The sequence below is a fragment of the Osmerus mordax genome, chromosome 2 (genome assembly GCF_038355195.1).
Source record: "Osmerus mordax isolate fOsmMor3 chromosome 2, fOsmMor3.pri, whole genome shotgun sequence".
NCBI lineage: Eukaryota > Metazoa > Chordata > Actinopteri > Osmeriformes > Osmeridae > Osmerus > Osmerus mordax.
The window spans coordinates 4,655,985-4,670,842 of NC_090051.1; the positions used below are offsets into that span (position 1 = coordinate 4,655,985).

Sequence of the window (14,858 nt, forward strand, 5' to 3'; positions counted from 1 at the left end):
ATGGAAAATGTGTCATCTGTAAAAGAGTTTACTTTGTCTTGATTTGATGAGATATTACACTACAAGCTAACTTTCCTCTTTCTCACTTTACTGTGTTACTGTGTTATTATTATGGTAAATGTTGCTGTCATTGTTATTATTACTATGGATAGAAACCTCCATAAGCCAATGTATATATTCCTGTGTAGTTTGTGCGTAAATGCATTTTTTGGAACTGCAGGATTTTACCCCAAATTTATTTTAGATCTATTGTCTCATCACCAGGTCATCTCTTATACAGGATGCATATTTCAAATTTTTGTAATATACTCTTCTCTGTGCATTGACATTTGTCTGTTATCAGTGATGGCATATGACAGGTATGTAGCGATCTGTAGACCACTGGAGTATCACTCTGTTATGACCAGGCAGAGGGTCGCTCAGTTAGTCTCCTTCTCCTGGCTTGCTCTTTTAGGTCTTGTATCTGCTGGTTTAATATTTGTTTCCAGATTGAAGTTGTGTGGCTCCCACATACAGAAACTATATTGTGCTACTTGGTTGGTTGTTAAACTATCATGTGCTGCAACCAGTTGGATTACTTCTACCATACCAAGTAATATAAGTGCATATGTCATGATTTTCTTCTATACATTTATTGGCATTTTTATTTTTGGCACTTATGTGCGGCTAATCAGATTGTGTTTTAAGTCCTTAGCAAACAGAGGAAAGTTCATGAAGATCTGCATGCCACATTTACTGGCGTTGTTTAATATCTCAATTGCTTCTCTATTTGATGTTATGTATTCGCGATATGGCTCCTCAGATTTACCACAAAGCCTTCGGAACTTCATGGCTCTACAAATCATAATAGGTCCTCCATTATTTAACCCCCTCATTTATGGTCTTACACTAAGTCAAATTCGTAACCAAATCCTGCATCTATTTTTGCAAAAGAAACTAGAGAGGATACAATTTCTGGGGAAATTGTAGGGTGTGCTTGCTTGCGTCGGTTGCACAGGGGTCTGTATATTTTATATAAAAATGCATCGGGCCTACTTATTATTTATAAAGATTACATAGATTTAAAAGCATCTTTTTTTTGCTGCTCATTTACAACTCAAAATACGAGTGAAGTGTCGAATGAAATATGATGTCTTCTCATTTCCCCTGCAAGAGGCAGCTGACAGGCTGAATCAAAACGAATACATTTGGCAGACCGGTGTAAAAATTGACCTAATCTCTACGACTTAAACGTCCTTTTAAGTTGTCCCTTCTCGTGATATTTTCAGGCATTTAGCCTACTCATATTGCATTCATTCATTAATAAAGAACCCCCTTTGAAGATTATTCTACGACTTTACCGGCAGAAGATAGAATCGCGATTCAAACAGTACCATCTGCTAACTGAAAATATGCCCCCCAAAACGTAAATAAGCTTGACATTTATTTAGTGGAAAATCGCTCATTCATAAAAAGCTCACTGGTAGCGATCATTGTCAGTAACAACGCAAAATGCGATATAGCCCTGTGTGGAGAAGCTGCCCCGGTAAATTCTACTACTACAGTACAGTACTAGACTACTGCTGTGTTCGTCTTGGTAGCGATTGCGTTGGTTGAATTCGATTTAACGTTCCGTTGTACGGTTTAGGCTGAAATTAATTATTTTCATGAACAGATTGACAAAGTTTAGGCTGTGGCAATGAAGTTCAGGTTAGTAGTCAGATTGTTTCAACTATTGAAAGACTTTTGAGTAAGGGGAGTGCCGAACATGTTCTGTCACCGTTTGACTTGAACAGCTGAGGAGTTTTTGTTAGCTACTCACACTAGTGTCTCGGGTAGGCTACAGCGTTGCAGTGAGCTACACTGGTTTGAAACCACAGGTAATGGTAATTTCACCAACAAATCGTTTACTAATGTCAGAATAAATCATATAACGAAAATGTATATGTGAGGAATGTTTATTTTAACGATTGAACACAGATACATCATAGACCACTGTAGTATGTGTTGCCCAGGCAACACAGGCTAATGTCATGATGCTAATACTTCAGTGAAATAGTAGACTCCTGTTTCCGAAAGTAGATGTACTTCCTTAATAATATCAGCTTATATTGTACATTACACATCACAATTGTGTGTCATATCACAAAGTAAAATGAGTAAATAGTTATCACCCTGGCCTCTTTTCTTGTGGCGTTTCTGCAGCTGCCTTGCAGTAAAGCTATAGTTAGCCTAGCTATCCCCCAAGTTAACAGATGCGAAACGAATGTTCTGCCAAAGGTAGTCACGCGTGTTTTCGTGACATTAGTGCAGACCGGTGTAAAAATTGACCTAATCTCTATGATTTAAACGTCATTAAGTTTTTCCCTTCTCATGATATTTTCAGGCATTTAGCCTACTCATATTGCATTCATTCATGAATAAACAACCCCTTTGAAGATTATTCTACGACGTTCCCCAGCAGTAGAAGATGGAATCGCGATTCAAACGGTACCACCTGCTAACTGAAAATATGCCCCCCAAAACGTAAATAAGCTTGACATTTATTTAGTGGAAAATTGCTCATTCATAAAAAGCTCACTGGTAGCGATCATTGTCAGTAACAACGCAAAATGCGATATAGCCCTGTGTGGAGAAGCTGCCCCGGTAAATTGTACTACTACGGTACAGTACTAGACTACTGCTGTGTTCGTCTTGGTAGCGATTGCGTTGGTTGAATTCGATTTAACGTTCCGTTGTACGGTTTAGGCTGAAATTAATTATTTTCATGAACAGATTGACAACGTTTATGCTGTGGCAATGAAGTTCAGGTTAGTAGTTAGATAGACTTTTGATTTAAGTAAGGGGAGTGCCGAACATTTTCTGTCGCCGTTTGACTTCCTAAACAGCTGTGTACTGTAGCTAGACGTTTTGTAGTGTGTCTCGCGTAAGCTACAGCGTTGCAGTGAGCTACACTGGTTTGAAACCACAGGTAATGGTAATTTTACCAACAAATCGTTTTCTAATGTCAGAATAAATCCTACAACTAAAATGTATATGTGAGGAATTGAAAAAACGATTGAAAACAGATAACACTACATCATAGACCACTGTAGTATGTGTTGCCCGGGAAACACAGGCTAATGTCATGATGCTAATACTTCAGTGAAATAGTAGACTCCTGTTTCCGAAAGTAGATGTACTTCCTTAATAATATCAGCTTATATTGTACATTACACATCACAATTGTGTGTCATATCACAAAGTAAAATGAGTAAATAGTTATCACCCTGGCCTCTTTTCTTGTGGCGTTTCTGCAGCTGCCTTGCAGTAAAGCTATAGTTAGCCTAGCTATCCCCCAAGTTAACAGATGCGAAACGAATGTTCTGCCAAAGGTAGTCACGCGTGTTTTCGTGACATTAGTGCAGACCGGTGTAAAAATTGACCTAATCTCTATGATTTAAACGTCATTAAGTTTTTCCCTTCTCATGATATTTTCAGGCATTTAGCCTACTCATATTGCATTCATTCATGAATAAACAACCCCTTTGAAGATTATTCTACGACGTTCCCCAGCAGTAGAAGATGGAATCGCGATTCAAACGGTACCACCTGCTAACTGAAAATATGCCCCCCAAAACGTAAATAAGCTTGACATTTATTTAGTGGAAAATTGCTCATTCATAAAAAGCTCACTGGTAGCGATCATTGTCAGTAACAACGCAAAATGCGATATAGCCCTGTGTGGAGAAGCTGCCCCGGTAAATTGTACTACTACGGTACAGTACTAGACTACTGCTGTGTTCGTCTTGGTAGCGATTGCGTTGGTTGAATTCGATTTAACGTTCCGTTGTACGGTTTAGGCTGAAATTAATTATTTTCATGAACAGATTGACAACGTTTATGCTGTGGCAATGAAGTTCAGGTTAGTAGTTAGATAGACTTTTGATTTAAGTAAGGGGAGTGCCGAACATTTTCTGTCGCCGTTTGACTTCCTAAACAGCTGTGTACTGTAGCTAGACGTTTTGTAGTGTGTCTCGCGTAAGCTACAGCGTTGCAGTGAGCTACACTGGTTTGAAACCACAGGTAATGGTAATTTTACCAACAAATCGTTTTCTAATGTCAGAATAAATCCTACAACGAAAATGTATATGTGAGGAATTGAAAAAACGATTGAAAACAGATAACACTACATCATAGACCACTGTAGTATGTGTTGCCCGGGAAACACAGGCTAATGTCATGATGCTAATACTTCAGTGAAATAGTAGACTACTGTTTCCGAAAGTAGATGTACTTCCTTAATAATATCAGCTTATATTGTACATTACACATCACAATTGTGTGTCATATCACAAAGTAAAATGAGTAAATAGTTATCACCCTGGCCTCTTTTCTTGTGGCGTTTCTGCAGCTGCCTTGCAGTAAAGCTATAGTTAGCCTAGCTATCCCCCAAGTTAACAGATGCTAAACGAATGTTCTGGCAAAGGTAGTCACGCGTGTTTTCGTGACGTTAGTGACGCAGTTACGTTAGTAACGTCAGTGACTGTGGTTAGCAAATTAGCCACCGTTAGCTTCACTTTTCGCCACAAAAACTTAACTGAAGTTTAAACCATGCAACGGAACGTAAATTCCAATAGAAGCAACTCAATCGCTACCAAGACGAAACGTTTGACACCTACGTTGTCTATGTAGGCCAAATATTGACTGAGTTTTAGGGGGGCAAAAATAAATAAAAATAATAATAATATATATGTGAGAGAACAAAGGTTGTGCTCTCGCCGAAGGCTTGAGCACACCCAATGACTACGTTTTTCTAGTTCATCTGCTTAAGGAGCTTGAAAAGCCTGGAAATAAAAAAGGAAACGTTTACATCTCAGCTATTTGTGACGTTTCCGTATGGTCTTATAGAGGTACTGGATGTCACAACCTGGGATGTAACGTTCCACAGGTACTTAACCAGGACTTTGTGTAGACACAATTAACATTGAGGTCACGTCCTTAAATGTAATTTTGTTCGCTGGGATACAATTATTCTATAGTGAAAAATATTTGTTAGCGGTATCATTGACTTTGGGGTTTTGAGTGGATGTTAAAATAAGGGATGTTGCAGATTGCTTGCGTCTTTTGCTCCTTGTGTACTCTAAAGTTAATTTATAATATACTCGTTTGCTAAATACACATAAGTTAAGGTTGTATTTTGTGTCTGAATCAGCTAAGTACAACAAACATTAAGTTCCCTACCTCACACGACATCTCATTGAACTTCAGTAATCTAGAACAGAATAAACACCTTGAATGCCAGAACAACCTGCTCATGTGTAATACGACACTTGATGCAACTACGCAGGACGGACTTCAACTACATTATAGTGTGAAATTATTGTGTAATTTTGGAGAAAGCAGCCATCTGTAACATATGTTGTTGTTAAGTACTGTCTATTGTGGTATCTTTATAGTCATTCTGCTTAGTATAATGACTTAAATGATGTTTAAGTGAGAGAGGACAATAGGTATCTTTAATAAGTTTAGGTTGTTCAGTCTTCTGTCATCATGGAAGATGTGACATCTTTAAAAGAGTTTACTCTGTCTAGGTTTGATGACATTTTGGACTAAAAAGTAGTGTTCTTTGGTCTCACTTTACTGTTTACTCTGTTACTGTCATACTTAGTGTTACTGAAGAGGTTATAACTGACCTGCACATTCTAAGTAAACATAAGTTGTAGGGAATGTAAAAACAGTGTGTTTGTTTTTCAAACTTACTTTGAAAGAGTAAAAAAACTCATTACATATGAGTAATATGGGCTTAGTCCATTTAACAACTAAGATTTGATTTCATGTGTTTATATGATTAAAAATAAACAATAATAATAATTTGATAATGTACTCTTACGTGTGCATTTCTTTGTTAGCACTGATCACATATGAGCAATGTAGCTGCTAATGTGACAATAATGTTTTATGTTATTCTTGGAATTTAAATTTCTTTCTCTTATGTGCAGTTAATACGATCATGTTTTAAGTCCTTAAAAAACAGATGCAAGTTCATGAGGGCCTGTGTTCCACATTTGCTGGCGTTATGTAATATCACAATTGTAGTTTTATTTGATGTTTCATATATGCGCTATGGCTCAGCCGATTAACAACAAAGTCACCACAATTTCTTGTCTTTAGAACTGGTTATCTTTCCGCCATATTTCAACCCCCTCATTTATAGTCTCACACTCCTGAAAAGGAAATGGCAACGTAAGTTTATTGTAATCTCGCAGGGGCTAGAAAAAGGCAAAAATATATTACAAAACAAGGAAATCATACTGTAGTCCACTTTATTCTGAACAAACACAGAAAAACGGTGGCACTGACTCTTGGGTTGAACATATACTGTATGTAAGGCTTCTTTTCAAATCAAAATCAAATCAAATTTATTTGTATAGCCCTTTTTACACGCAAGCATGTCACAGAGGGCTTCACATATGCCCATAGAACTTCCCCTCAACCAACCTAAACCCTCAAGGAAGACAAGGAAAAACTCCCAAAAAACTCAACAGGAGAAAAAATTGAAGAAACCTTGGGAGGAGCAATTCAGAGAGGGATCCCCTCCTCCAGAGACAGTTGGTGAGAGAGAGGAGCAGAACACAGGCTAAACATAGTCATACAGTGTCGGTGGGTTTTTAAAACACCAAAATCCATTATTCAACTTTATAGATGTAGGACAGGACCGGGAGACTTGCGACCAGGTCCAGCGTTGGCTGACCGACGACCAGGCAGGTGCTGACAACTCAAACCCCCCACACCACAAGGGATGTGTGTGGGGGGGGACAGAGAGAGGAGAGCAGGGATTAGAGGATGCCAGGAGCAGATAAGTTACAGTCATAATAGAATGAGATCCCCACCGGTCAAGTATGGACTGGTGCAGCAATTTAACAGAGCAAAAAAGGGGAATTTGATGCAACCCCACACACCAAGACAGCGACAGCCCCCCCATTTGGAACATGAAATCTGTTCCAGGGGAAGAGAACTCTAAAATAAGTTATACTTATAGAATAAGGATGGAAGCAACCCGTCCTCCGTTGCCTCCAACTAGTAACATACTTACCTTTAACAGTCGTAGAATTGACTAAACAATAACGTTTTTAACCTAATTTTAAATGTCGAAACAGTATCAGACTCCTTAATTGAGACGGGTAATTTGTTCCAGAGAAGAGGTGCTCTATATGAGAACGCCCTACCTCCAGCTGTTTTTTTCTTAACTTTGGGAACCACCAGATAGCCGGCATCTTGAGATCTAAGTGTCCTTGCGGGGCAATAGGGTGCAAGGAGACCGGAGAGGTACAGTGGTGCCAATCCATGCAGAGATTTGTATGTTAGTAGTAGAACTTTGAAGTCAGCTCCGGCTTGGATAGGGAGCCAGTGTAGAGAGATAAGAGTAGATGTTATGTGATCAAACTTTCTTGATCTGGTCAATAGTCTAGCAGCAGCATTTTTCACCCTTAGATGTTATTTGCCTCACATAAAAAGCATGACACTTGGAATAAAAGATTGGGTTTTAGCAGTCAGGATATCTTCAATATAGAAGTATCCTGCAAATAACCCAATTGTGAATGCTCAAGCATCAAGCAACAAGCTCTAGCATCAAGCTTTGCAAGTTACCTGCAATGTGACTGTTGTAAGACTTCTCCTCCTGCTGAAAAGTAAGGGTATGATTTGTAACTTTTAAATTGTGTTTTTAATGTTGCTTTGCAAAAATCCAACAATGTAATTTCTCAGTTCATTGCCTTTAACTTGGTCCATCGTATGTTGTGTACTGGAAAAAGATCTGTATCAAGCTCTGTGTTTACATGTGTGATTAAGTTACAGTAGAACCTGACCCTATCCTGCCACCTAGTGGGAAGCTGCAGGATTAGTCTGGATCGTACAATTTATGCTGGAGGACAGCTTGTGTCTAGCCTACCCTTGTGATTTAGTTTTAATAAATAAAAAATATTCTATTTGTTTACACACTTTTCTTGAGAAGGGAGAGGCAAACCGTGGCATGGAAATTTGTTTATCATGTTGTTCATAACCTGAAGTAAAATTAGAAGTGAATACTTCATTTGTTTTCTCAACAATCTCAAAACATTATGATATAAATATGTATTATTGTAATAGGGTAGTACTAGTGTAAGGTGCATTAAGGACATTAGTGGAACTGAAGTCAGTGTCAGTCACACATTACCTAGTCCATATAATTCCTAGTCCATATAGTACTGACTATATGACTATATGAGTCACTCTGGGAACAGGAAGGTCATTCATTCCTTAATGAAACATTTCCACTATCCTTGTGGAGATGTGGTCCTGTTTGTGGGTGTGCGTGTCATCACCAAGGCCTGTTTTCCCACCAGCTTGTTGCCAGTGTTCATCGTTATCCATGTCTAAGGACAAACATTAAGCAGACCCTGAAAACAAGCTGCACCAAAGATAAACACGAAACATGCTGCTTACTAAACCTTTCCTTAAGACAATAGGTTGTAAAGCTCAATAGGTTGTAAATAAATTCATAAATGCACATTTATTACATGTAATATTAGTTTCCAGATTAAAGTTGTGTGGCTCACACGTACAGAAACTTTACTGTGCTACTTCGATGGTTGTTAAACTCTCATGTGCTGCAACCAGTTGGATTACTTCGATCACACCAACCAATATAAATGCATATTAGATATTCTTCTATACATTTCTTGGAATTTTTATTGAGGTGCTGGAGGGTGAAGTGGAGGTTCATGTTTACTGCCTCGTCAACAAACCTGTTAGCTCTATAGGCAAACTGCAAGAGCAACATAGCAAGCACCTCTTGGGCAGAACTGTACGTGCAAGTGGTCTTCCGTGCGCTCTTCTGTGCTTGCCATAATAGCCACTGCAGCGCGCACACATAAGTCCAAATGTCGGCATGTCAGGTCAAGTCAGAATCGAGGTAGGCTAAGAAAACATTATGAAACTGAAGAAAGTTTCTAAACAATAGGCCAACTGATCATCTTATTTGGACTCAAACATAATAACATGAGTCCAACATATTAAATTACATGAAAACATTTTTAAATGTGCAATAATTTTTTATGTCCCTACCAAAGCTGATATAAAACTTACATCCCTGAACTGTACGTATAATGAGTAGGGGCCTGTGCCCCCGTAGAGCTTTCTGTCTAGCAACGCGCCTGCATTAGCTCCATCCAACAGGGACAGCAGAGTACAAACACATTTTCTTCAGCTATGTCATGCTAAACAGCTCATTGAACTTAATAATCTAAATGGAAATCACTGATTGGACACCTTCAATCCCAACCTGCTCATGTGTTTATACGATGAGAGAGAGACACTGACCTTCACAAGGGGGAGAACATTTGATGGAACTACACAGCAGACTTAATATGCACTATACTGTATGGACACTATAGTGTATTTCTAGAAAACTACCTTTATATTGTATGTAATGTTCAGTTTAATTTAGCTTGGGATATCTTATTTAGTCATATTATTTAGTGTAAATAAGACTATCAAGGTTTGTAACAGTGACAGAGACGACAAGGTGTATTTTATTTTACAGATAGTTTGGTGTTCCCTTGGAATGGAAAATGTGACATCTCTAATAGAGTTTACTCTATCTGGGTTCAGTGAGATATTGGATTACAAACTAACGTTCTTCTGTCTCACTTTACTGTTTTACTGTGTTATTATTATGGTAAATGTTGTTGTCATTGTTATTATTACCATGGATAGAAACCTCCATGAGCCAATGTATATTTTCCTGTGTAGTTTGTGCGTAAATGGACTTTTTGGAACTGCAGGATTTTACCCCAAATTCCTATTGGATCTATTGTCTCATCACCAGGTCATCTCTTATACAGGATGCATGATTCAAGTTTTAGTAATATACTCCACTGTGTGCATTGATATCTGTCTGTTATCAGTGATGGCATATGACAGGTATGTAGCGATCTGTAGACCACTGGAGTATCACTCTGTTATGACCAGGCAGAGGGTCGCTCAGTTAATCTCCTTCTCCTGGCTTGTTCCTTTAGGTCTTGTATCTACTGCTATTATATTTACTTCCTGGTTGAAGTTGTGTGGCTCACACATACATAAACTATATTGTGCTCCTTGGTTGGTTGCTAAGCTGTCCTGTGCTCCGACCAGTTGGATGACTTCATCCACACCGATCAATGTAGTTGTTAATGTGACAATACTTTTTTATGTTATTCTCGGTATTTTCATTGTTTTTACTTATGTACAGTTGATCAGATCATGTTTGGTGTCCTTGGAGAACAGAGGAAAGTTCATGAGAACTTGTGTTCCACATTTAATGGTTTTATTCAATGTCGTCATTGCTGCTCTATTTGATGTCATGTTTATGCGATATGGCTCCTCAGATTTATCACAAAGTCTTCAGAATTTCTTGTCTACAGAAATGATTATAGTTCCTCCAATAGTCAATCCTGTCATGTATGGTATTACACTGACTCAAATTCGTAACAAAATACTTCCATCATGTTTGAAAAGGAAAAGACAGATTTGTTAATGGCATAAAAATATAAGGTTCGGTAAATATGAAGAAACTGGATTCAACACTCGGAAGTATGTTATAGAACAAACGCTGCAAAGTTGTAGCATTGATGTTGGGGTTGACTGTTGTATGAAATCCATTATTTTGACATTCAAATGTGCTTTGCTTCACATAAAAAAACAGGACGCTTATCACAGGTAAGCACTGCTTACCACATAAGTAAAGTCAGCACTTATAAGATTATAAATATTCTTATAAGAAAACGAAGAGATTTTAAGACCACAATGTTGAATGTTATTCTATCATGATTCATTACACAGCTTTGCCCATGTTCAAATGTGCTTACATCATGGATGTCTGTTCCCTTAATTATGTTGAAAACAAGTGACAAAGAAAGATATGATGGATGGAAAAGAGAATTGTGTCATTTGTGTCATTGCATTTTAATGTAACCCTGCGAGTCTGAAACATAAAAATTCCCAAATTCATAGCCTTACTTTATATTTCTTATTCAAATAGTACCTGTACTTTTATTTATTTATTTATTTATTAAGGATCCCCATTAGTCTACACCATGGTGGAGACTATTCTTCCTGGGGTCCAGGCAAAAAATATTACAATACAATATAAATACATAAAATGCATGTACTGATAGGCAATTTTACAGCGGATGCAGGGGGTGCATTTGCTGATGTTTGGATGAATAAATTTACATTTTCAAATTAATGTAAAAAAACGATGAAATGTATTTAAAACATTTTTCAGTCATGTCAGAGTTGTATGTTCTATCATGGTTTGTTGTACTCTAATGATTGATTTGACATTTTAAGACCTAGTATTAATTTTGAGCATGTTTTTGTATGCAAATTTCTTTTATTCACAACCCTTTGCACCCCCAGTTTTAAAACCTAGAATCGCCTCTGCCTGTACTTACTCCTTTAAGTGGTCTGAATTTTCATGATTTATTTAATCCAACAACATTATATTTACATGATGATTTGTCTTTTTCCAACTCTTGTGCTTTTTGATAAATGACTTTTTACTTCTCCTTGTTTGCAAGATGTTCCTGAGACTTCAGATGCAAAGTATCCCACAAATATAAGTAAGGGATGATGCCCGACAAGGTGTTCATTATCAGGAAAGGACAACGGGGAGGCCAGAATGGTTGCCTCTCGGAGTTCATTATTTCCTGATAATGGACACCTCGAAGGGCAGTATCCCTCTTATATCATGATCACTTGCCAAAGAAAGAAAAAAGTACTAACATTCAATTATATTTTCATGTGTTTTGCAATAAAAATGCAAATAAAAAAAGCTTTTCACAAGCCATAAAGCCAGCGTAGATTTTTCTAGTCCGCTCTGCTAATGGAACCTTTGGGCTCAGCTATGAGCCAGAAAGCTAAGGTTATGCTAGCAAGATTCAAAAGCAAAAACATTATGTACGGTTGACAAACAGTAATTATAATTTGACAGTATGTTTATCAATACTAGCTAGCAATCCTCTATATTTAGTATGAATGTGTGACCTTTGCTAGATTGTGTCTGTATGTGTACTTACGGCGGGAAATGAGGGACGCAACACTGTGGTTGAACACAACGGCCTCAGAGAGGCAGGTTTATTGGAAGAGCTCAGAGGGGGTGTTGACGGTCAGGCGTCACGCTGCAGGGGGACAAGGGTTTACCAATGGTCCTTGGTGTCTGGGCAGTCAGTCGGGTCTCAACAGTAGAATACTTTGAAAACAATACATTTGTTTAAAATGAATGTGTCCTTATTGCATTATGAACAAGCTTAAAGTACAAACTACTTGGGCCGTGCCGGTTCTAGCACATTTGGTGCCCTAGGCAAGGTTTACACCCCCCCGGGGATGCCAACCGGGGTGCCCGCATGCACGCCCCCGGTTGGCTCCCTCTGTTGGTTGCCGCCCTCTGCCCCAGCTGCCTGCTTCGCCCGTGTCAAAAAACGCTACTGTACTGGGGTGTTGATCAGTAGGCAGCTCTGTACAGGACAGTCAAGGTATTCAAGAATCTAGATAAATCACCTAGCTCTTCTGTTCCAGGGATTAAACAATTACTTATATTTCTTTCTGTAACTTTTCAGTATTCAAAAAGGGACATCTAAACATGTTGTCGAATGCAGAAGTAGTCAATATGTCCAGCAGTTACATGCTTAGAAAACATGTAACATACATGACCATTTAGCATCAGTGTCATATTCTACTCTCAGAATATTCATCACATTGTCTTTAGTCCACATTGATTATCTACAATATCAACTATTCCACAGAATTCTATACCTCAGGCTACAAGCTCACTGAGTCACTCGATAGCTGGTTAGTCTTGTTGTTAAACATACTGTAAAATTATAATTACTGTTTGGAGAATATGTCAACTTTGATGAGGTCAGCTCACAACCATTTGCTATTCAACTCGCTACACAGGCTGCGTCCGTACTGTAGCCTAGTACGATAGTAGCCTATATGGCCGATACTTTGTTCTGTACTTGTTCTGTCATGTATGGTATTACACTGACTCAAATTCGTAACAAAATACTTCCATCATGTTTGAAAAGGAAAAGACAGATTTGTTAATGGCATAAAAATATAAGGTTCGGTAAATATGAAGAAACTGGATTCAACACTCGGAAGTATGTTATAGAACAAACGCTGCAAAGTTGTAGCATTGATGTTGGGGTTGACTGTTGTATGAAATCCATTATTTTGACATTCAAATGTGCTTTGCTTCACATAATAGCACAAAGGAAAAAAATACAAACGTTTATGTAAACATAGCAAGCACCTCTTAGGTAGAACTGTATGGAAGCAAATCGTTACCAAAATTCAAATGCAAATGCTTTTCCAGAAATGCATTTGCATTTTAAGAATGTGGCTGCATTATTTGACTCATAAATGAAATTAGTAATCAATCATCCTATTTGCATTTTAATTTTCTTCTTCAAGAGTGCTCAATCTTTCACTTAATTAAAATGAAAAAGAAATAGACATTTGAGATTTAATTTTCAAAACATGCCCCAGCAAATAGATACCAAAATTCAATTTGAAATGTAAAATTTGAAAATTAAAATGCATTAAGAACGTGGCTGCAAAATCGTGACCACAATTCAAATGCATTTCCAGAAATGCATTTTCATTTTCAAGAACGTGGCTGCAAAATCGTGACCACAATTCAAGTTCAAATGCATTTCCAGAAATGCATTTTCATTTTCAAGAACGTGGCTGCAAAATCGTGACCACAATTCAAATTCAAATGCATTTCCAGAAATGCATTTTCATTTTAAGAACGTGGCTGCAAAATCGTGACCACAATTCAAATTCAAATGCATTTGCAGAAATGCAAAATGAACGAAAAAGCATTCTGAGCGGCGCAGCAGAGTGACGTCAGTAGCCGCTCTTCTTCAGCTCCCTGCTGACCGAGCTGAATTTTGGTAACGATTTGCTTCCATAGAACTGTACATACAAGCGCTCCTCCGGGCTTGCTATAATAGCCACTGTAGCGCGCACACATAAGTCCAGATGTCGGCACGCAAGTCAGAATCGAGGTAAGCTAAGAAAACATTATGAAACTGAAGAAAGTTTCTAAACAATAGGCCAACTGATCATCTTATTTGGACTCAAACATAATAATAACATGAGTCCAACGCAGGAGCGCCGCCAGGAATTTCGGGCCCCATGGCAAAAATTCAAAGTGCCCCCCCGGCTAAGAAAACCAAAGAAAGTTTCTAAACAATAGGCCAACTGATGATCTTATTTTGACTCAAACATAATAATAACATGAGTATTAACATGAGCATCCAACATATTATGTAACATGAAAAAAAACATTTACAATAATTTTTGATGTCCTTACCAAAGCTGATATAAAGCGTACATTCCTGAACTGTACGTAAAATGAGTAGGGGCCTGTGCTCCCGTAGATCTCTCTGTCTAGCAACGCGCCTGCATTAACACCATCCAACAGGGACAGCAGAGTAAAAACACATCATCTTCAGGCTATGTCATGCTAAACAGCTCACTGAACTTAATCTAAATGGAAATCACTGATTGGACACCTCGATTCCCAGAACAACCTGCTCATGTGTTTATACGATGAGAGAGAGACACTGACCTTCACAAGGGGGAGAACATTTGATGGAACTACACAGCAGACTTAATATGCACTATACTGTATGGACCTTATAGTGTATTTCTAGAAAACTGTTCAGTTTATTTTAGCTTGGGATATCTTATTTAGTCATATTATTTAGTGTAAATAAGACGATCAAGGTTTGTAACAGTGACAGAGACAGAAACGAAAAGGTATATTTTATTTTACTTTTAGTAAAAACTAAAATAATTCAGTTTGG

At 38.0% G+C, this 14,858-nt stretch overlaps 2 protein-coding genes across 2 annotated transcripts; both read left to right on the forward strand.

Annotated features, from left to right (window-relative positions):
* LOC136960099 (olfactory receptor 6K3-like) lies at positions 1–969 on the forward strand. Its single transcript, XM_067254441.1, is given in 1 exon segment — positions 1–969. A coding segment is annotated over 1 exon segment (969 nt).
* An 8,593-nt stretch (positions 970–9,562) lies between these two features.
* On the forward strand, positions 9,563–10,513 carry LOC136960109 (olfactory receptor 10J5-like). The gene is made up of 2 exons (XM_067254450.1): positions 9,563–10,130; positions 10,164–10,513. Exons 1-2 carry the CDS (start codon positions 9,563–9,565, stop codon positions 10,511–10,513), a joined length of 918 nt encoding a protein of 305 aa, XP_067110551.1.
* Positions 10,514–14,858: the final 4,345 nt, after the last annotated feature.